The following is a 24184-nucleotide window of genomic DNA, read 5'->3' on the forward strand; positions in this document are numbered from 1 at the left end:
TTACCTCTTTCCCAGATAATTCCTGAGAAATTTCTAAGTCTATTAAGTTTTGCTTACTGTAAACTTTCTAAAGAACCCTAGTCACTTAAGGTGTAGTCGGTGTCCATCCTGGATACTGAAGAGTGAATCTCATTTAACTTTCTCAGCAGCCTTTAAAGATAACTTCAAGTTCCACCAGAATTGGATCAGCTATAACTCTCCTTTGAGAAGCCTACACCCATGTTCCTGGGTATATCTTATTCTTTTAGTGAGTTTGTCTATTTCTATTAAGCCTAAACATTTAAATCAAAGTTAAGATTTTTTTTAATGAATTCCAACTCTCTTTCATGCTGGCTCATCTTAAAATTCTTTCCTGCTGTGAAGTCAAGGAACAAGGTTTTGAGAGCAGAGATCCCTATAGAAAGGAAAGCTGTTTTGGCTGCTGTGTGAGCCATCTCTTCAGTCAAACACTAGATGAATTAGGAAGTTTAAGAACCATGACTTTAGAAAATAATTTATAACCTACAAAAGGACCAGGAATTAGTTCCCTGACAGGCAGACAGATAGGCAAAGGGGTCATAACTAGGTAACTATGACTAGGGGTCATACCTAGGTGGTGAACTTCCAAGGTGTCTTGCTTCTTCTTCTCCAAGATGGCTAACTATTGAGGTTCGGTCTGTTAGTATGCATTGTAATGCTAAAGTCTGTATCCTAAGGTCTAGTTGCCTCAAGACAAGTAAATTCTCACTTAAGCCAGCTTTTGTTGAACAAACCTTGCTCCTTAATCTAAAACTACTGGTTGATTAAAATAGGTACAGTCAATCACTGGAGGAAATAGGCAGGTTTTCAATGACCTGGTGTGTTTGTGTGTGTGTGTGTGTGTGTGTGTGTGTGTGTAGGGAGGGTCACAGGTGGAAGAGAAAAGGGACAGGAGAGAGAGAAGGAAGCCACAATGAACAGAGATGGACCATGATGAGCACATGGCCAGGAGAAACAGCAAGTATCTGGGGTCCACAACTGGGGAGGTAGCCAGGCCAGCAGTTAGAAAAGTAGAATAGAGGCTACCCCAGTCAAAGCCAAATACAGTAGCCATAGTCTGAGTCTCATTCATTTGTAAGCTAGACAGGGATCCGCTTAAATAAGATTCACCCTAGCTATCTTCTTCCTTCCTCTCCACCCTGAGAGGAAAATCTGACAGCTTAAGATGAAGACCTGGTAGACTTTTTCTCCTGCCATCAGGCCTGTCCTGACAGAGGACCAACTCAACAAGTCATAGATCCAGACGCATCAACACCCAAGTGGGCCTATCACCCTCCTTGTTGTTCAAAATGGCCAACCCTAAATTAATGAAGGAGGACCCCGTACAGACTCTTCAAAAACCCCAGCTATCAAAGAGGAGAGCCTGGATTTTCTGGCTCTGAATTTCCCCTCTCCTTTAGAGTAGAGCTTCTTTCTCCATCTGTCCGTGCTTGCTGTAGTATGTGTCTCCTCACCTCTAATCAAAGCCTCTCGGTGGCCGATTCTGTTTGTTGGGTTTTCCTCCTTGCTGCCACCTGGTGTGAGCCAGATTTTTCCTGCTTTTTAGTTCTTCATCTGCCAGAGAAAACTGACTTGATCTAGATCCCTGGATGGTAGCACTGCCCAGCTCTGTCCTAACACTACCTAACTCCTTCCTAACTCTGTCCATGGCCTGCTCTCACCCTTGAGAGTACCTCATGCTTTATACATCCTATACATATGTATTACATGTCACAAATTCTGTCTGTTCCCCATATTTTGTTGTGTATCTCATCTGGAGGGGGATCAAGTCAAGACCAGGAGTCTAGGGGAGGCAGAAACAAGATTCTGGTGACAAAATAATGGGGCAAGTTTAGAGGGTCAAGGTGAGGTTCCATCAGGTCCATCTCTTTTTTTACCCACAACCTCTAGTTAGAGCAAGAGTCACAGCTGTGCTGAGCTCATAGAGCCCTGCCAGTGATTCAGCCCTCACCTAAGGTAGACTACAGCTGCATATACTCATGAGCTTACTCAGCATATGCCCTTGGGGGCTGAAAGTGCAAATGAGGTGAAAGCTGGTAACTCTCTCTCTTCTTCTGTTTTCTCATTTTTTGATATTGACAGATATTCTCTCCAAACTGGGCAATTCCTTTTTCCCCCCTCTTCTGGATTTTTCCAGCATTCAGCTGGGAGGAGGAGGAGGAGGAGGAGGAGGAGGAGGAGGAGGAGGAGGAGGAGGAGGAGGAGGAGGAGGAGGAGAAGAGGAGGAGGAGGAGGAGGAGGAGGAGGAGAGGAGGAGGAGGAGGAGAAGGAGGAGGAGGAGGAGGAGGAGGAGGAGAAAGATGCAAACACTGAGAGTGTTGTTATTCTATCATAGTGAGGACTGCCCTCCAAGGTAAGAGCACGGAAACAAAGGCAGGATCAATCCCTGCTAGAACCAAGCCAGAGGCTTCCTGGGAGGCTGTCGGCAATGAGATCTGTGCACAATAGCGCCGGCTGAATGCTGGAAAGGAGCAATGAAATGTGATCTTATAAGCAACGTGAAATCCAATCAATTATATCGAACCACATTTAAAGATGGGGCCCTCTGTGTGGAAGAACAGCATGTAGCCCAAGTAAATAGTCAATGAGCAAGGATTTCATAGTTATTTCTCATCGCTGCCTAGGGCACACCAGTGGAAGAGCATGCTAATCTTAGGAGAATACCATCTACCTAAGAATAAATGCCTCCAAACCTCCTGAGCAGGCCAACACCAAACTTCTAACTGTGATTTAGTATCCCACATAGGTTTTCCTTTAAGGAAAACTCACTAATTGGACCAACTATATACATTTACTTAGCAACTAAGACTTGGCCTTTGGCTTATGCAGTCATTGGGAGTTGATTTAGCAGGAATGTATTTCCCTTTTGAAATGTGCCAGGAATGAATTTTCCAACAGTATAAAGAGATCAGATTTAAGTTCCTAGAGGCTGTCCTCTTGTGAGTTGAAGCTGGGGGTGATAATGGTGCATTACTTTGAACCATTGGGATGGTTTCCTTTGGGTATGTGGTGTGTACTAGTCACCATGGGAATGTTATGAAACGAGTCCTAGTGACTGGGCGCAGGTCAGGCAGATAAAAGCACTTTTATATATTTCTACGATAGGGACATAAACATACTTCATAATGCAGAGAGTGATATGCAAGTATACACTGTCAATATCGCAACAACTCTACACTGTTAATGTGTTGGCTCTGAGCTAACCGTATGCAAAGTGATACCTCTGGGATGAATTCAAGGCTCAGTGGCCTTGGAAGTATGCAAAACCAGAGAGAGATGATAATGTGGGAAGTTCAGGGGCTATAAAAAGCACCAACACTGTGCATCTGAGAGATGCACAGAAAAAAGCTGGGTCTCGACCAGGGAGATAAGGCTGAACTTTGAAATGATTGACTGTTTTGTTTCTACTGTTGATGAAGCGTACTAGCTGGAGATGAGACGAAGCAGACCTCTGAGATATTCATCCTCTGCCTTTTCAGATCACTGGCTTTCTGATGATTTTTTTGAATAAAGCTTAAACCTGAAAATTCAATGGCTGCTTCTGCTCATGGGTGTTCTGTTGGCAGGCCGCACATTTTCCAGTGTGTATACCATGAAATGTATTCCTCTAGAGCTACTTTTCTCTGTGTTTACCTTACCTCTAATGGGTCCGATAGGCACAGTCATCATCGTCCTTTTTTAAAAGATAGGCTGATTGTATTATTTTTACATTGCATGCGTAAGCATGTGTGTGTGTGTTCATATGAGTGCAGGTCCCTGCAGAGAACACAGTGAGCAACTTATATACCCTAGAAGAGGAGTTATTGGTGGTTCTGGAAACTGAACTCAGGACCTCTGCAAAAACAGCAAGCACTCTTAACTAGTGAGCTTTACGACCACTGAACCATCTCTCCAGCCCCTCATTTATCTCCCTTACAGACCATCTTCACTGAGTGCCCCTTACCTAGTATCTGACAAAATGAATATGTTAGGCCTAAGTTCTCAATGTTAGTGTGTTGAGTGTGGCAGGTAAAGGAAAGAAGAGCAGCCAGTCACAGCCACACTACTAACAGCTACTGCCTCCTTCCTAGCCAAACTGTCACATCCCATGTGCATCTCTCCTTCCGGCAGCACTTGCCCGGCCGGCCCTTCTTCCTACTTTCTTACTTTTCAAGCTACTGATTCTAGTCCACAATTCATGTCAGTCTCTGGCTGAACTCTGGGGTCAGGAGTGGTTGTACACACCCATAATTCTAGCTCTTGAAAGGCAGAGGTAGGAAGATTGTAAGTTGGTGACGAAATCAAACCAAAGTAAGTTCATTTGTAGGTTTCCTGGAGAAAGTTCTGCTCAGATGAATAATCTCATAGGATGATTGTTTTAGCATTTTTTTTTTTTTGCTGAAAAAATATCTTTGTGTATGTACGTGTTGCACTAATGTTGTGTTTTATAAAGAGGAGGAGGAGGAGGAAGAGGAGGAGGAGGAGGAGGAGGAGGAGGAAGCCAGGGATATCTTTGGTTGAGATGTGGTTTGGTGCAGAGGAAGGGGTCCCTCTGTTGGCCCATGCTGAGGCATCCCTTCCTTCCGAGGTACCAGCCATAAGACAGATATAGTATGGAATAGAGTTTATTGAGGGCATGGGGAGGGGAGCTGAGGGGGTAGAGACAGAGATAGGTATAGAGAGAGAGGGGGGAGAGGAGAGAGAGGGAGGAGTAGAGTAGAGGCTGGCGATGAACATATGAAAAGAGAGACAGGAGGGGGATGGAGAGAGAAGGGATAGAGAGGGAAGAGGTAAGAGAGGAAGAGGGGAAGAGAGTGAGAAGGAAGCAAGCAGCCCCTTTTATAGTGAGCCAGGCATACCTGGCTGTTGCCAGGTAACTGTGGGGCAGACCCTAGAAGAAATGCTAACAGTGAGTGCAGGTGTAAATGTGTAGAAGTCAGAGGACAACCTCAGGTGTCAGTCCTTGCCTTCAACCCTGTTTGATATAGGAGGGTTGCTGGGACTTTCTGGCTGCTAGCCTAATACCAGGTTCAGGAGAACTCTGTATCAAAATCATAATGCAGACAGATTGTATTGGCTGGTTTTGTGTGTCAATCTAACACAACCTGGAGTTATCACAGAGAAAAGTCTCCCTTGAGGAAATGTCTCCATGAGAGCCCACTTTAAGGCATTCTCTCAATTAGTGATCAAGGGTGGGAGGGCTCATTATGGATGGTGCCATCCCTGGGCTGGTAGTCCTGGGTTCTATAAGAAAGCAAGCTGAGCAAGCCAGAAGAAGCAAGCCAGTAAGTAACATCCCTTCATGACTTCTGCATCAGCTCCTGCTTCCTGACCTGCTTGAGTTCTCTAGTCCTGACTTCCTTAGGTGATGAACAGCAACGTGGAAGTGTAAGCTGAATAAACCCTTTCCTCTCCAACTTGCTTCTTGGTCATGATGTTTGTGCAGGAATAGAAACCCCGACGAAGGCACAGATATCAAGCAGGACACTGGGCATCCTTCTCTAACTTTTATGTGCATTTGTCTGCTCACATAGGTTTGTGCACTACCCCTGAGGTGTCCTTTAATGGTAAAGTGGATATTGGTTATTCATATTATTTTCCTCCTACCAACATACACTAAATACTGAGATAAAGTTTCACTATGTTGACTAGGCTGGGCTCAAACTCTCAACCTTCCTGCCTCCAACATCCACTTTGGGCTTACAGAGTATATGCTACCAGCTCACTAATAATGTTTTCCCTTCTTGATTCATTTGGTTATGATCCTGGGGAAGGAACTCAGGACCTTGGACTTGATGGGCAACTTCTCTTCCCACTGACCCTACAATATTAGCCAACACTTTCTGTTTCTGACAAATGAGCTCATAGGCACTGTACTAAAAGGTTAATATTAGACCCTTCTTCTTAATGCTCCACAAAGATTTTGTGTATAGTTCTTGTTATCTGTGCAATCCTCTCCCTTCCTGCTATTCTGATGAAGCCACAGCTAAAGCAGCCAAAGGCATTTCCGGCTGAGGACACGCTAGCCAGGGGAAAAAACCTGAACCACAAAGATTGCATTCATGTGAGTTTGTAAGCCATGGGGATTTCCTAAGGGGGAAGCAAAGGTCAAATGCCCACAGGCTTATGTCAGTCCATACAGTCAGACTGACTTGGCCACCTGAGATCTCTTAGGGATGCAGGGAGAAGAGAGTAGCTTGCATGCTATAGTAAATGCTTCATGGAGCATCCCCATCCAGGTAGTGCACTGTCCCACCCCACGGTTCACTCTCTGTGGATACACTGAATATCGACCTCTGGCAATTCTTTTTCCATTCTCCGTTAACCCTGCTTATGGCCCCTGCCATCATTTAGGACAATATTTAGGACAGATCCAGTGATACAGTCTTTGGGCCAGCAATCAGCAGTGAAGAGGAGACCATCTTCACAGTGGGGATGGATGGGTAAGAAATGCCTTTGGGAGATGAAGCACATTGATCTGTGACCAAATTCTAAATCAGCTTTTCAGAAAAATGATTTTTGAGTTGGCGAAAACAGCAATAGCAGCGATTTTTAAATATCCACCGTTTTTTTGGCTCTCCCTCCCACTCCTTCCCCCACTGCTATCGAAAGTGGAAGGGCCAGTGTTATGCTGGGGAGGGTGTGCACAAGGAGCGATTGTTAGAGTTTTTAGGAATTTGTGAGCTATTTGCTAAACACAGGCATTCTAAGAGGTTAAATTATATAGGACAGTTACATAACTTGTATTAAGAACAAAGGAAGAAAACATCAAAACTCATTGCTCCCTGATTGCTTTGCTCCACTGTGTGGTTTTCCCAGTGGTTTATTTCTCTGTTCCAGTGTAGTCAGGTGTGTTACTGTGTATCCCCTTAACTCTTCAGTCACTGATATGTTGGTATTTGAAATGTCTATAAAGGAATATTCAATCATTTGTTCATCAATTCATTATTATTATTATTATTATTATTATTATTATTATTATGGTACTTGGGGTCTAAACTGAGGGTCTTGTGCTTGCTAGGCAAGATTGCTATCACCCAGCTACAGCTGTCAGAGACCATCCCATGAGAAAGTGATCCCTTCACAATCTCCTTAACAAGTCAAAGGGCCTTGTACTAAGAGCTGGTTGCCACCCACTTCCTCCTTATTCCCTTCCTAACACCTAAGGCTGTAAAATTTGAATAACAGTCCCCTCTTCCCTATCTCTTCCCAAGTTCCCATCACATCCAAGGACATGAGCTGTGCCTGAGCCCAGCTTGACTCCCAAGGCTGTTGAGGAGGATCAAGGCTCGGAGATAAGATGCAAAGTGCCTGCTGCTTGGCGCTTGACTTCAGCCCCCATGTCAGCAGTCGTCCTTTCCCTTGTTCTTTGTATAACTCTCCCTTGACCCCTCCCCTATTTTCCACGATGTATGCTTTATAAGGAAAGCACCTCAGCTTAATAAAGGAGACCTTGATAGGTTTAATCTACTTGGTCCTCCTGCTCTCTTTCTCTTCCTCCCATTTCCTTCCAGGTTCTCGGTCCCCCTCACACCCACAAATAACTGAATCCCGCGGGATGGGATATACAGCTACACCCCAGTTCCTTGAAGGAACGACTATACCACACAGATTAGCAAATGCTACAGGTGAGGCTTTGATATCTTGTCTTATTAAGCGTCTAGATTATGAAGTCAATGGGTACAGTTCTAACAATGGAGATTAAACAAAAAAAGACTGATCCCTCTACTGCAGTCCCATGATGAACAGTGTAAAATTTGAAGAACTATTCAATTGTATTAAAAACAAACAAACAAATGGCGTCCCACTTAGCGCTGAATGTACTCACATTACTGGGGAAGAGAGTGTCTTTGACGCACACTCATGCTTCATTTTTGTCTTAGTCACGAGCATGATCAGAAATATCAACTCTATTTACGTGGGAACTCTATTCACTCATCAATTGCAGCCTCAAGATGGAGACAGGAAAGCTCCGCACCAAACGGGAGCAGAATCCTGTGAGAGCTAGTTAGCTATAGGGAAGCTATAATACCGTATTCCATGTCTGATTGTTATTTGTAAACTGGCTTATATGCCCATCCTATCAGTAAGAGTTAAAATCAGTACATGAAGAGTATACACACACACACACACACACACACACACACACACACACACACGATTGTGCAGTGCACAGCCCTCTATCATTTTCAGAAGCAGTGGCAGAAGGGCATATTAAAATTACATAAGAAGTGGTGTTGCTGTGGATAGAACATCACAGGCCTCTCATAAACTTGATGATTCTGTAGAATCAGGAATGATTAGGGGGAAGAGGTGAGTGAGAAAGAAAGCAAAATGAAGTGGGATTGCAGTGCATACAGCCATAGGGAGGAGGGGGGAGTGGGACAGATTGAATGGGATATGTCCATAGTAGGCTCAGGTATTTAAACACTTGTTCCTCCATTGGCGTCACTGTTTGGAGAAATTATGGAACCTTGGGCGTTAGGGCCATGCTGGAGGAAGTATATCACCAGGGTATGTTTTAAGAGTTTATAGCCTTGCCTGCTTCCAATTTATTCTCTTGGCTTCCTGTGTGTGGCTAAGGATATGATCTCTCAGTTTCCTGCTTGGGCATTCTGCCTCCCTGCCTTTCTTGCCATTGTAGGCTCTCCTTCTGGAATTGTAAGCCAAAGTAAATCCTGTCTTTGTTGAGTTGGCTTGGTCATGGTGCTTTATGACAGCATCAAAATGTAAATACTTCATGAGGATTGAGCAGTCCCCACAAGGAAGGTGACAGGACATCTTGAGATAGGCTGTTGAAGAATGAGATGCAGTCCTTTCTGAACGGCTTTTGTAAACAGTGACCATGCCGTTTAGCTCTTTAGATGTCTCTGTTTCCATCGAATGTGTATCTGAAAATTGGCAGCCCATAAAGTAGTTTATTTAGTTAAGTTGCACTATCATGTCAATGCTGATATGATTATTTGGAATTATCCCCCACAGTCCTAGGGTTCTGTGAACAAGTTATGCCCAATTGTCGTTCCTGTTCACGCAGGGGGATGACATGGCACGTCCCCATTGTGAGAAAAACAAAGGCAACAATGAATGACGACATTCTTAACTATTGATTATTGATTTCAGTGGTTTCCCTATATTCCTTACCTGGATCCAACCTTATAATAACCTATGAGGCATGTTCTCACATTAGGAACAAGCTCAGAGAGATGAGACAAAGCACACAGCTGGCAAAGTCTAGTGTGGATATAATGCAAATGACCTAGACCTGAGCTCTCACAGGAGTCAGCTTTGGAAGAGAAGATTGTCATGTAGCAGCAGACACGTATAAAACTAGCCTTTAAGTTTATAAAGGGCACAGATATCAATCTGTAGATAGGTCCCTGTTGGAGTAGGAGAGCTGCCTGCTAGAATTTGCTGCTCTGTTTTGGAAAAACGTTCACTGAACCTCAGGTTGCGCAGGAGAATGTCACAGACATTTCAGGGGAGATGTAGATGAATAAAATATGACTCTCCCTTTAAGGAGCTCAAAATCCAGAGATTCCTTCTTTACCAATCTCTTGAGTGAAGTCAAGAGGCAAAGCAAAATGGAACAGGGGTTTAAAGAAGAAGAAGAAAATCACCAGAGCTCCTGTCAGTTCTCAGGCATAGCCTGAGATGGAGCTGTGATCCAGGTTAAGGTCTTATGTTATGAAACACCATGTACAGAAGGATAAGCAAAGCTGGGCAGCTTAGCTGTGGCCTCTTAAGACCTCTGGGTTAACCTTGGGGCCAAAAAGCTATTAAATTGCTTGAAGTTCTCCCACTAGACTAATAGAAATCCCGCACCTGGGATGAAAGCTTTGTTTCCTTGGAGCTCTGTAGGGCCAGGCTTCTCAACAGCATCTTTTTTATTTCAGGCTGTAACATTTTAAGACAGACACTGAAAAGGAAACCGGGGCAAACAGAAAGCGTTAACTAACCCAGTCCTTTGAAGGATGCTTAATGGGACTAGGGAAGTTTTGGATAAGGAAGATTCTGAGAGTACATGAGCTTAGATTCCAAAATATTTGGAAGTTTGTCATGTGGGATGAGTGGATGTTTCTAAGTTGATCTAAGAAGGCACAGCTGTCATAAGTGACCTGGAGCCACAGGGAAGCTAGCTCAGGCTAGCAAAAGACAGTGACCTGGAGCCACAGGGAAGCTAGCTCAGGCTAGCAAAAGGCAGGCTGGTCTTCCTGCTAGAACGGAGGAGCAGAAGAGTGCTTCCTATAGGGTTGCTGTGGCCTCTTAGGTTGGGGTATTGGAACTTAAGACATGGAATGTGTTTTCCCATCACTCTCCCACCCCCTGCAATTAACAATTCCATAACAAGAGCATTTGCTAAGCCTTAGGAATCACAGTAAGGTCATATTTTCTCCAAGGCAGACCTCATGGATGGTAATTAACATATGAATAGCTATCATCTTTAAATTCCTTAGAAACTTAAGAAACAGTGGCATTTAGGTCATGACCAGTGTAGACATAGATGTCCTTTAGTCTTAGATCTCTGCTGAACAGTGGGAGGCCACAAGCAAAGGGAATCCAGTACTTGATGACCTAGGGTCTGTTTCCAGACAAAGAAACAAACAGACGGAATGCAATGTGACCATGAGTGCAACTTCAGATTCTTCAGTTTGGATGCTTAGCAGCTCTGAAAAGGCAACAGAAGGCAGCCAAGCCTTTGCTGAGGCAATGAAAAGAGACAGAATAGACCACTTCGCCCTAGATAAATGCCCCATCTCTGTATGGCTTGGCATCACAGACCTCTGCAACGGCCACTTCAACTGCTAGAAAGAAGAAGCAAAGGCCACCAGAATACAGCCAAGGCAACAGATTCTAGCACATGTGAGCTTGTGCACACGAATCAAGCAATTAGCAAGTAGATATAGACAGACTTGCCCAAAGAAGAGGCCAGTGCCTGTGGCACATGGGAGTGGGGATGGGGGTGGGCGAAACAAAACTCCTCTAAGCTTGGTGAATGCAAGAAGAATAAGGAGGAGGAGGAAGAAGAGAAGGAGGGAGAGGAGGGAGAAGAAGAAAAGGAGGAGGAAGAAGAGGAAGAGGAGGAGGAGGAAGAAGAGGAGGAGGGGACTGACATTGAAACCCAGACAAACCTCAAGAGGATTTTAGAGGAAAAAATTTTTGCTCAATTGATGAGAGCCCCTAGACAAAACTGTGGGCCCACAATTTATTAAAAGTTGCTTCTTTCTCCTGAATTCACCAACTTCCATCATTCTCAAACATTCTTCCTGACTTCTTTCATTAATGTTCCCTTCTTTCACTGGAGCAGACAGAGCTCTGGGGAATCTCCCCCCTCCCCCACCACCTCAGCCCCACCAATAGGGCATTGAATGAGAGCCAGGGTGTTGTCTGCATAAAGAGAAATTGCAAAACCACAAATTGCAGAAAATCTAGACTGCCAAAATATCGAAAGGAACACACAATATCGCCATGCCTCTTAAAAAGCAATTGCGCATTTTACAGGCCTCTGGATAGTTCAGGTTTGCTTGGCAACTTTCTCACACATACCACCCAGAGAGAAGACAGTTCTCCATCAGAGGCAGTGGTCCTGAGGGGGACTTGAGTCCAACAACAGTAGGGGCAGGATTGAAGGAGACTGCCTGGGCTCAGCAGGATTCTATTTTCTGTGACTGTATAGATTTGACTTTAGGGCCCAAAGTTTGTCATCAGAATGTCAGAAGCCATGCCCCTCCCCCCAAAAAAATCTCCAAACCAAACCAACCAACCGACCAAGCAAAAACCTCATACAAATCCCTTACAAGCTAATGTACTTGTAGGTGCACCCCCTCACCAACATATATCTTAGGTGACTATTATAACCTTTGAAACAGTCATCAAAAGTCATTTTTTTCTTCTTTGATCTTCCATGATAAAAGAACTTAGAGGATGAAATATTCTCAGAATCATGTATCTCAGAGAGAGTAAAATGGGAGGGACTAGGCTGTGAGAACTCAAGAGTTTCACTCTGAGGGTTCCTTCTATGGTCCCACCTTTTTTTCCATGGGGTCTATTTTCCTGACTTGGCAAAGTTGTTCTCCTCCAGTGAAGTTGGTATTCCATGCTCTGTACACATTTCTAAAACCCCATGAAGAGAGAGTGTATTTATTGGTGAGCTGGGCAGGTCCTTGGGCTCCAGAGATGCTGATGACCATGGCTGCCAAAAGGAATCTGAGTAGACATTGACTGGTGGTTTTATTTTATCTATCTATCTATCTATCTATCTATCTATCTATCTATCTATCTATCTATCTATCTATCAATCTATCTATCTATCTATCTCATTCATAACCAATACATGAAAATCAATCTTGTAAAATATTAGGCTGGTGGCTTGGAGAGATGGCTCAGCAGCGAGGAGCATGCACTGCTTTTCTAGAGGCTCCAAGCTGGGTTCCCAACTCCCACATAAGGTGGCTCACGACCACTTGCCATGACTCTAGCTCCAGAGGATTTGAGCTCCCCTCTTAACTCCATGGGCATCTGCATTCCTGTACACACAACCCCATCCCACCCCCACATAAAAATAATTAAAAATAAAAAGAGACCTTTAAAAAATTAAATGGCTGGTCACATAATATTTACCACGGACACACACAAACTACATTTTAATGTTTAATATTAAATCGCTTAAAACACTTGCGGAACTAACCTGACAGTGCCTATGTTAAAGAGCTATTAAATATGAATACGTAGGAAAATAAGCACAAGGCAATCCCTTGAAGCAAGCACCATGTTCTAAAGAGAGACAACCGATGAAAGCTCACATCTGTACAAGAAATATGCTCATGATAACACATGAAAAGGAGGCCTGCTCCTGAAAACCTAATGTGACTTTATTGGGAAAAGCCACTTCAAACATTCCCAACATGCAGGCGTTTTGATAACACAATCCAGTCCAAAGCAATAGAACATAGAGCTCAACATTTAGAAACAGTCTGGTAGATGCATAACATTTGGACGTGAAGTTTGAATGATGCTGAGAGTCTCTTGCTGCTGATGTTTGAATATTTACTGGCGAGCAGTGGGATCAATTTGCTGGATGGAGCCAACAGAAAGACATCACCCTGGGAAGTAAGGATAAACTAAGTTTTTCTTGCAGTTCAGCTGAACACATTGTCTTAGGGACTGAATGCTCCAACGGGAGTTTATTAGCGCTCATGTGGTATGTGGAATTCCAGGGAGACCTCAGGATTCTGACAGGTCTAAGAATGTCTAGTTAAATGCTTCAGTGGCTGCTAAGATGAACCCTTTGCTGGAAATTCTGTATAAACCAGGATTGTATAAACTGCAAATAGCTGGATCACCCTTTCACTCTGTGGTTGCTTATCTTGCGACCACTTATCTTCACTGGCAAGGAGCTCATTAGCCTTTTCAGCTACTTGTGAATATCCTACAGCCTTCATATTGGACCTAAATCAATCCTCTGCCTTTTAAACTGATGTATTACTAGATTATTCCAGAGGTAAACACATACTGAGATATATATTCACATGCTGATTTTAAAGAAAAAACCGTGAAATGCCTATCCTCCCAGCTCAGACCCAACACAATTATATCTGGTCTTACAGAAGAGAAAAGATGTGTAGTTTGGTATAGACACTGGGAGTTCCAGAGTGAATACAATATACAGGAGATTTGCTCTAGAAAGAAGGTTTGCACAGTAGCCATAATTAGCAGATACAGGAAGGGAATTAGTGAGGATATTACCTTGCTCTTAAACAAGGAGGGGCCTGTGAATCTATGGCGAGGACTGATTGAGGAAAGAGAAATAAATTAGCCACTTCAGGGGTGAAGAATATTCAGATGTGGGATGCCATTTAGCTATAATGTCACAACAAATGTGCCTAATGCCCCCTTTGCTTTTAGATGCAATGTTCTCGTAGCCACAATTGCAGATGTTCTTCCAAAACCATTTCTGCCCCATGAAATGCTAGCTTCAAACCGTGGCCTCATTTAGTGGCACCGGATTTTAATGATGCAGCAGGAGGAGGTGGGAGACAGGAGCCGTAAAGATGAGGTTTTCGGAGCGACAGTTGAGACACAGATATTATTTTAAGGAAGAACTGTACTTACATTTTGCTGCAAGTAAAATGTCTGTCTTTGAAGGGCAGCCTCTGTAATAGAGAGAGAGAGAAAAAAACATGTTTAAGAAATTGTACAGTAACGAATTCAAATGGGAGGAAAAAGAAACCCGTATTGAATCGCCTTTAAACGTGCAGTCACTGATGGAAAAATAATGAGGAATCTAAAGATGAAGACTTATTTATTGGGAGATTCTTCCTGGGGAGCAAGGAGCTGGAGCCAACAAAGGAAGCATTTAAAGCAACCGCCCTATCTCCGTCCATCCTCAGTTCCCAGCTCCTGAGCATCCTGAATACTGATGTTCACTTTGCCTCCCAGGTCCTATCCTGCAGGGGAACTAGGAGGCACCTGGTTGCCTAGCTCACCAGCTTAGATTCAGCATTCTCCTGCTTCTGGTTCACACTGGCATTCTACCTTGTTTTTGAAGGTCCAGTTCTGACATGTTGTTCCATTAAAAGAATGTCCTCAAAAAAGAAAACAAACCAAGCCAAAACATAACAACAAACAACTATAGTTTTTTTTTCAACTCCTGTTTATTGGGGTAAGTGACTGTTTTCTCTTCCAAGAAATAAAAGGCATTTGTAGGGGCTGCTAAAGGGCCAGGGGATGCCAGGCTTCTCAAGGATGGCCATGAAAAGGGAAAACATTTAAGCTACCTGACCACTTAGAAGGGATTCACCAAGTGTGCAGTCAATTTTTTTTTCATTATGGCAGCCATTCAGACACTTCAGCTTGCTTTAAAAATAAACTTGGTCATAACCAGGGGAGTACTTTTCGGGGTAGCATGTTTAATGGGCAATGCCAACCAAAATCCTCCCTCTCCACCTCTACCTTGCATCATCTCCCAAAAGCATGACAGATGCTAAACATTCTGAGATTTGAGTGGATCAAGGGCGTATCATAGTTTGAGCACTCAAGTCATCCAAGACCCTCCTGAGGATCTCACTGTGGACACTGAGCTAGAGAAGTTTGATTAACTACTATGTGAACAATATGCTTCCAACCTCTGTCATTTGATTTGCGTATAACACCCCCCCACACACACACTCGTTTTCTGTGCTGTGTACATATGTACATGTATGTATCTGGGGGTACATGCGTGTAAGTGGTAAGTATGGAAGTATCTATAGTCAATAAACACACTCACGTGGAGGCCAGGGGAAGACTTCTAAGACTTTTATCTTCCGTTTTTCTTTCCCATCTTATTCCCTTGACACAGGGTCTTTTGTAGATCTAGAAGCTTCTGTTTTTACTTAGTCTGGCAGGCTAGTGAGCTCCTAAGAGTGCTAGACTCACAAGACCATGCCTGGCTTTTAAATGAATGCTAGAGAAGAGAATGTATGTCTTTATGCTTGCTCTTACCAACTGACTGAGTCATCTCCTCAGCCTCGACCTCTGTCATTTTTCTTAATCGTATAACTTTAGGAACTAATTCAGTGCTCAACAATTGATCTAAGATAACAGTGCTCTTTCAAAGACTGTTGTAAGAGTTAAAATGAACAATGAGTGTAAACCTGGGGATCTATCCCATAGACAACCACCAAACCCAGACACTATTGTGGAGGCCAACAAGAGATTGCTGACAGGAGCCTGATAAAGCTGTCTCCTGAGAGGCAAATACAGAATGTGCCTGACAAATACAGAAGTGGATGCTCACAGTCATCCATTGGATGGAACACAGGATCCCCAATGAAGGAACTAGAGAAAAATCCCAAGGAGCTGAAGGCCACATAGGAGGAACAACAATATGAACTAACCAGTATGTCCAGAGCTCCTGGGACTAAACCACCAACCAAAGAAAACACATGGTGGAACTTGTGGCTCTAGCTGCATATGTAGCAGAAGATGGCCTAATCGGTCATCAATGGGAGGAGAGGCCCTTGGTCCTGTGAAGGTTCCATGCCCCAGTATAGGGGAATGCCAGGGCCAGGAAGTGGGAGTGGGTGGGTTGGTGAGCAGGGGGAGGGGAGAGGAATAGGGAATTTTTCAGAGGGGAAACCAAGAAAGGGGATAACATTTGAAATGTTAATAAAGAAAATATCTAATAAAAATAAAATAAAATAAAATAAAATAATAGATAATGTGTATCTGGAATGTTTCAGATCTACACACTCAGATTTTAAATGGTGGGTCTTCAGCTTGGCACTGTTACCAAGTGATAGAACTTTGAGGAACTGGAATTCGGTGGGACAAGAGAGCTTTGATCCCTTCCTTCCTCTCTCCTTTGTTTCTGGCCACGAGGTGAATGGCTTTGCTCTATTATGGCTCCTGCCACAGCGTTGTTAGGAGTCCAAAGCAGTGAAACCTCTATGGCCGAAGCTTCTAACACTCGGAGCCAGAAGAACATCTTTCTTTATAAGCTGATAAGACCAGATGTTTATTACAGGAACAGAACGCTCACTAGTGCACCAAAGACTTGCTAAATATTAATTGGGGTTGTTAATGTTGTTAGAAGGCCAAGTTGGGAAATCAAATTAAGAAAGGGCACCCAGGAAGGGAAAATTTTTAGACATTCTTACATGGGTAAGACATTTCCCCTATCGGTTGTTAAAATCACTCCAATTTCTCTCCCAGATTAGTTTATCAGAACTTCATTTCTCTGTCTGTGGAGTTATTATGTACACAATCAGTATCACCACTAGAAAAGCCTTTAGTGTGTGAACAAACCAACTAATCCCTTGTCCTTGGGGACGGGGGTGGGGTGGGATGGGGAGGTCAAAGTTGTCACATTGTTAAATTGCTGGCCCCATAAAGAATGGGGATCACTGCTGTCTATGCAGGTAGGTGTTACATTTTTATTAGCCTGGTTTTATGTATAGGCCTGGTAGTGTAATATGTATGCCACTAATTGGAAGAAACTCTAGACGCCTCTCTGTTTCCAGGCCTGCATATGCTCCCCTACCTCTTCCTTCTAAGTACAAACGTGTACTGAAAAGGCTTCAGAAATCGTGTCCTCATGAGCTCCTTTGAGGAACTCGTTGCTAAGAAACAAATACAGAACTCTCTTACCACCTAAGGAAAACTTTTTACTATTTCCTTAGATAATGGGTTCTTTAGCCACAAAGTATGAACAAAGAAAAATTGTCTGCCATTTCAAAGATTCAATGGACAAGGACTCTTCATTGGGGGAACAATTTTCCACGATATCATTGATTACTTTAAACACTATTCAAAGCTCTCCTCAAGATGGCATTATGTAGCTACTTAATGTGTGGTACTTATTATTTTCCTTGGGGTACAAAATTAAGTGAACAGAGACTTCACAGCTATGTAAAAACTAGGCTTTGCTTTTTAAGACTTGTTTCTACCACAGAAGAAGGAGAAAAAGAGCCCTTAAGACGACAAACTAACTCATTCAACAGCCTGTTGAGTACCACTGTGTGCACAACCTATTGTTGGCTCCTAATTATGTACCTCATCATTCCTTATAAATACATGTCTGGTTCTAGAGACTACCAGACAGGTCAGAGAGACCCCATGGCAACAGGATTCAGATTTATACTGCTGGCTGGTAATAGGGAAGGTACTGATATAGTCTAGAAAGAGAAATGTACATTTAATAGGGATAGTTACTAAGAGTCCTGAATGCTTAGTATATCACGAACTGCCTGAATGCTTTTATATGATAAGCTTGTTCCTGAGAAAAACATCACAAGAAGGTTTGGTTCCTACTCCAGGGCAGAAGGGGAGAAAGCAGGTGTGTGTGTGTGTGTGTGTGTGTGTGTGTGTGTGTGTGGTGTCCCATACCAAGCAGAAGTGTATCACTAAGGCCAGGGGGTCTTGGCAAGAGACATTGGTCCCTTTTGGGGTCTTAGAACCCAAGACTGCCATTTGCAGTCTCTGACATGTACTGTAGAGAGCCCAGGACTGTGGATTTTGAGATGAGGTAGCTCTTATCTTCTATGATGAAAATTCAACTAATTTCATCTCTGTTTTATGTTAATTCTAGTTATTTGCTCTATTCTGTGGTAGGAGCAGTTATTTTGGATTCCACTTTCTCCCAGGAGTGCTGGGGACCAATGTTCCTAAATGATTTGGTAACTCAAGAATGAAAGTGAAGGCTTTATTCAAGGGAAACTATTTCTAATGGTCAGATAAGGCTTTATGAAATGTGCATGCTCTTTGCATTCTGATAGAGTACTTTTTAAATAGAACCTGACATGTCAGTCCTGGGCCCTAGCTCAGTGGTAGACCATTTGCTCAGCATGCATGAAGTCCTAGATTCTGGCCAAATACTTCCATCTGACCTTTTGAGTTGAAGGCATTTGGGGTTCTGATGTTGTAGTTTGAGGGCTTTGTTCTACAGCCCTCAAACTGAGCCCTGAGCATACGATAAGCAATATGATAAGCACTCTCAGCAATTCTACCAAGCAACATGATGATCTGTAGTTAGTTACGAGACCTGTCTAAGTTTGGATGCTTTTATCCTTAAAATGAGACTAGAACAGCACTGCATCTCTCCTGACTGCTATATTTACTGGAAGGCTTAATGCAGATAAGGAGCAGGGCAAACACCTGGACCATCCTAAGTGCTTAACATGCCAATAGTTACAGCTGACTTTAGTAAGCCCCAATTGAGACAGTACCTATCATCCAAGCTTCCGACCTTCTACTCCTGCTTCTTAAATGGCCACAGGCAGGCACCAAGCTTCTTAGCTTTTTGTCTCTGACTTTGGGTCCAGTATTAACACACCACAGGCTCAACTTGAAAAAGTACTGTCAGATTGTTTCTGGAGACTTCATAAACAGCGTTTTAGTGGTCAATCCCACTCCTCAGTTACTGCTGGTGTTTAAAGAATTTTCTAAGCGTTTCCAATGCTCTCTCTCTCTTATGGTGCTGGAATTTAGCTACTTTTCTACATAGCCTCAGCACTGTGTCTCTGCCCGGACTTGGGTGGGCGTTCCACTGCCTTACTGTGTTTACTTATAAATGGTTTCTTGTGTTTTGATTTCTTTCTAGCTTTCTAACAGTTAAAGTGTTTTTAATTTCAATAAACAATTTTCATTTCAGAGAGCTTGGAAACTACAGAAAGCACTAAAGTGAGGCAAAAGAGCTCAGAACAACATAGATTTATTTTGATGTGTGTAAAGAAGCAAGCATCTTGCTCAGCGATCTGGTCTTGCATCTATGAGACTGTGCATCTGGGTATCATTCCTAATGGGCTATGCTAATCAGAGCAAGCATGTGCATGCATATGTATTCACTCCCGTGCACCCCTCTACATGTGCAAATCTCTATCATTCAAGTTTTTTTTTCAGTGAAAATAATATGCTACATTATTTTATGTAATGTGCTTTGATTCTTTATAAAGATAATTTTTATTTTTTTATTTTTATTTATCTTAATTTTTATTTTTAATTTGATTTTAAATTAGGTATCTATGTGTGTGACTATGTGTGGATACACACAAGTGTGTGCAGGTGACTTGGAGCTGGAATCACAGGTGGTTGTGAGCCACCCAATGTGGGTGCTGGAGATCTAACCCCGCCCCTCCGCAAGTGCTTTTCACTGATGAACCTTTCCTTTCTCTGGTCCCACTTTTCTCCTTTAATTATAATTTTGTACACATAACTCACTATTTATCAGATGTTTGAAATACATTCTAGGCATTGGGCATATAATTCTTATATAAACCCAGTATTGTAAACCACCAAGTCCTTTTTAACCAACTAATTGCACGAGAGACCTGTTGGAAAATGGACCGCACTTATGCTGATGTGAAGTAGGAGGTGTGAGAAAGTGATGCTGAAACAAGTGAAGATTTTTCCTAACTAAAGGAGCATAGACTTTTTCCAAAGAAGGACCATATGGATTTGTGGGAAATGGTGAGTTTGTAGCAAAAAGAACTAAGGTGTACTTCTACTTTAAAACTTTTAATAGTTATTATAAATCCCTGAATGCATGTAACAGGAATGGCAGGATCGCCCCTATGTAAACACTGGGGGCCATGCAGCCACAAAAGTATCTCCTGCAGGAGGACCTAATTGAGGACTTCTTGAGAGACCAAGAATTGCTAGTGAAGACAATGTCAGCCAATCAGGAACTGCTGTTTAGACGAGATGCTTTCTTAGAACCAATGGGGTGCAGGTGGAGGGTATTAAAGGAGCTTGCAGCCGTCTTCAGATGAGCTTACTGCAGCATTTCTCACCTGCTCCCGGAGTCTGTGTCATTGACTCTGTGCTACCTCATTCCCAACCCCCAAGGGCGGGTAGGGTCAGGTGGCAAGTAGTCCTGGACACAGGCAACAGGGTGAGAACATAATCCAAAGGAATGAGTCAGAGGAACCTTCTTGCACATATGAAAACACATATGAAAACCAGTAATCTGGGTGGTCAGGGATACATCTCTCGGGTCATTGGGATGTCACAGTGAATTGGTGTAGGCTAGAAGGATCACTCCCCATAGAAAGCAGCATGCACAAAGTCCCTGATACAGGACACCTGCCAAGACAACACTAAATAGCATGCAACAGTTTTGGATTGAAGAGTTCCATGGGGCAAAACAAGGAGAGGTGGGGATAAACCAAACAAGTTGGGTCATCTCAGCCACGTTGAATATTCTTCTCAGAGCTGCAGAAGACCGTTAAAGGTTGTTAACACAGGAGAGAGATGCAGACTGGTTTGTGCAGCCCATGGTGGGGGGAGGAGTGTGAGGCAGCGTCTGCTCACATTGTACAGACCAGAAGCAAAAGAAGCACCTAAAGGATGGCTACCATTTTCAAAGGCCTGCCTCTTGTGAATCACTTCTATCAACCTCCCCAAAGCTCTACAGTTTTCAAAACAGCCCTACAAACTTGGTACTTAGTGTTGACACACAGACCTATCAAAGACACTTCAAATTCAATTGATAATGAGATTTGTGAATTATATGATAGTTCTGCTTAGTTAGGTTATTTTTTGTTTTTTTTCTTTTTTTGTTTTGAACCTCTATACTATACTCGTGAGTATTTGAAAAGGCAAAGTTGATCTAGACCTTGAATAGATGGTATAAGATATATCTACATTATGAAAGGGATAGGATCTCTTAAAATTAGCTTATGGTTGGCTGGACAGGAGGGGAACAGGATCCTTTGACTGGAAAGACAGAGGGCTTTTAATGGTAAAGATATTGACTATTAAATCTTAAAATTAAACCCCAAAATGATGTACTACCCTTTAGTGTTGAATTGCTCCATCGTTCAGGTCCTTAAGTAGGAGCCAGAGTAGCCCACCCAGCTATGGGCAGGGGAAACTTATCTCTGGGGTAACATCTGTTAGGCCTAAACTTTTAAGTTTTTCTCTATTACTCTCCTCAATATTTTTATCTTTAATGAAAATTGTCCTTGAGAATAGATTTCTTTGCCTAGAACTACCAAGAAGATCAGTTAACCCATGATATGTCTAGTTTCTATAATAGGGGGCCAGATAAGTATGTGAAATCAGATATCAATGGCGCTACACATGAAGAAGGATCATATTAACAACATGAAGTCTTCTTGTCTCACAGGTCTCCTCACAGATGGGTAAACTGAGGCATTGGTGCCCACAGGGCTATGCTTTAGGACCATCACAGCATGCTGTGAATGTAAACCACATCTCTTTGGTGAGTTAACATTGACCTTCCAAAAAGCTCGTAATTTCTGCAGCAGGAGCTTTGTGGGACCGTGAAAGGCAGCCTGTTTTCTGGTTGAGCTAGGTTTAAAACTGGGAGACCCAGCAGATAACTCTGCAAGGGACAAAAGGCCTGTTTGGCATGCTCTCAGACACTAGCTCCTGACAGGAGACCCCTGCCCGCCGGCCCTGCTTAATTCTCAACTCTTCTGTGACATCCAGTAGAGTCTCCAGTGTCCAAGAGCTAGAACCTGTGGTCCCCAGACTCCATGCAGGCTCGGGGACCCCAAAGCAATTCCCGCAGTTCTGCAGGGACCCCAGCCTGCACATTCCCCACCCCTGGAGTGGGGTCCTGGGGCTTCTCACAGCCTGATGCCCACCCGGTGGTGGTGGCATGGGGTCCATGGCACAGTCAGACTTCCTGTATCCCGCCTTGCCCAACTGCCCAAGCCTGAGCTGGACGCGGGACCCCATTTTTTAAATAGATATTTTCTTTATTTACCTTTCAAATGTTATCCCTTTTCCTGGTGTCCCCTCCAAAAACCCCTTATCCCCTCACCCCTCTCCCTGCTCACCAACCCACCCACTCCTGCTTCCTGGCCCTGGCAATCCCCTTTACTGAGGCTTAGAACCTTCACAGGACCAAGGGCTTTTCCTCCCATTGATGACCTAGTAGGCCATCCTCTGCTACATATGCAGCTGGAGCCATGAGTCCACCATGTGTTTTCTTTGGTTGGTGCTTTAGTCCCAGGCAGGATCCCATTTTTAGTTGTGAGCCTAGCCTTTTTAACAGCTGAGCCATCTCTCCAGCCCAGGACCCCATTTTTAATCCACAGAGCTTCAGGTAATAATCCAGCCAGAAAAAGAAAAGCAAATACAAACTACTTAACTGAAGGTGGTCAGCTCCAAGGATGCCTGGCAGTTCTACTCATATTCAAATCCATGACATCATTAAAATAGGATCTGGTACGGAATATTTTCAATTTTCAGACATTCATTCTCCTATTGTCAGCTAACAATACAGACTCCTAGAAACCTTTCATGTCTCTTCAACACTGTTCAAACCTTATAATTAAATGACGAATTTCTTAGGATTAATTATTCAAATATCAAAGTGATGGGTTTGAGCAAGCAATAGACTATCTTTCTAATCTGTGCTAAATAACGTAATCTGGCCATGGGACTGTGTGTGTACATAGCAAGCTATCAATTTTAATGAAGCATTGCCTTTGAAGTCACAAGATATTATGAAGTCTACATATAAAAAACTTGAAAGGAAAAAAATAAAAGAAAAGGCACTAAAATTCTTTCTCACAAAAGCTGACCTCCATCTGAGCTGTTTTAAACCTCCTCCACTTGGGGAGGTCGCAGCATGGGAACTCTCTTCTGCAGTATTTAGAACAATGTTTCACTCCTCACAGCTATGAAAGGAAGAGTGAACCTCCAGGCTTCTCAGGCAGCAAGATTCTGTGTACCTTGGAGTCTCTCCACCCTCACTGCCTCTGTCATCAGTACCTCTGCCCAGGACCAGCCACAGAATTTGGGTATCTTGGTGTCAAAATGAAAAGTAGGGTCCCTTGTTCTAAAACGACTCAGGTTTTCAAGATGTTGACAGCAGAGTGAATATTCGATGAGCCCAAAGAGATCATCCTCGTGACATTTTAACTGATAACCTCTATGCCTGTGCCTGGCTGGCAAGCTGTGTTAGTCTAGCATCAGTTCAGAGTAGGGCAACCTGAAGCCCAAGTTTCCCAGGTTCCATGAAACTTTGCCAGCTGCTGTGTTTGGTGGTCACTGGACATTTTCTAGTCCTCAGTTAAATTTGTTGCTTCCAAATCTATGAATTGAAAAAAGGGTAAAGGCTTAGTTAGCATCCTAACGGTAGGCAAACCCTCTCTGGAAAGCTCTGAGACATTACGAAGCAGCACAGGAACTCAGGCGTGAAGCCTTGGATGCTGGGATAGCTTTCATGACCAGAGTTAGCAGCGTCTTGAACTGAACTACATCTCTAGATATTTGTATCACCTTGTAGCTCAGGCTGCCCTTGAACTCTTCTTTCTCTGCCTCCTGGGCACTGGGTTTATAGGTGTGGGTCAGAATGCCTGGCTAACCTTCATCTCTAGCTTGCTTTGGGGATAATGACTTGTGATAACTGTAGTTTTGAGGTCAACAGTGGGTTATCCAGACTTCAAATTACACACAAGTGCTAAATTCCACCCAGAGGAGAGACCTCAAATCTCAGCTTTGGGCTTCAGTGCAGTGCTGGGCCCGGGGAACACTAGCTCCAGCAACCTATGAGGGCTTCTCTGTTGTCTCGGTTGGAATTACATAAAGCGTGGGAGGGGGTGGGTGTGGAAGACCTCTTTAGACTTGTGGCTCAAGTATAAAATCTCATGGTGGCTTTTCTTCATAACACTTACATCCTAAACACACTATGATTCTTAAATCCATATCTGATTCCAATGTAGACTTGAGATAC

General features: G+C 43.3%; 1 protein-coding gene across 5 annotated transcripts in view; it reads right to left on the reverse strand.

Moving 5' to 3' along the window:
* The window catches only part of Ankfn1 (ankyrin-repeat and fibronectin type III domain containing 1), a 387810-nt gene that overhangs the window by 235379 nt on the left and 128247 nt on the right, over positions 1-24184 (reverse strand). For all 5 annotated transcript variants that reach the window (XM_030246107.1, XM_017314636.2, XM_030246105.1 and 2 more), the window contains exon 2: positions 14107-14147. Coding sequence is in view for 1 of the 5 variants with exons in the window: in NM_001327810.1 (NP_001314739.1) it covers positions 14107-14147 (41 nt within the window). In the remaining 4 variants the exon portion in view is untranslated. The remainder of the gene's footprint in view (positions 1-14106; positions 14148-24184) is intronic.

The sequence above is a fragment of the Mus musculus genome, chromosome 11 (assembly GCF_000001635.26).
Source record: "Mus musculus strain C57BL/6J chromosome 11, GRCm38.p6 C57BL/6J".
Taxonomy (NCBI): domain Eukaryota; kingdom Metazoa; phylum Chordata; class Mammalia; order Rodentia; family Muridae; genus Mus; species Mus musculus.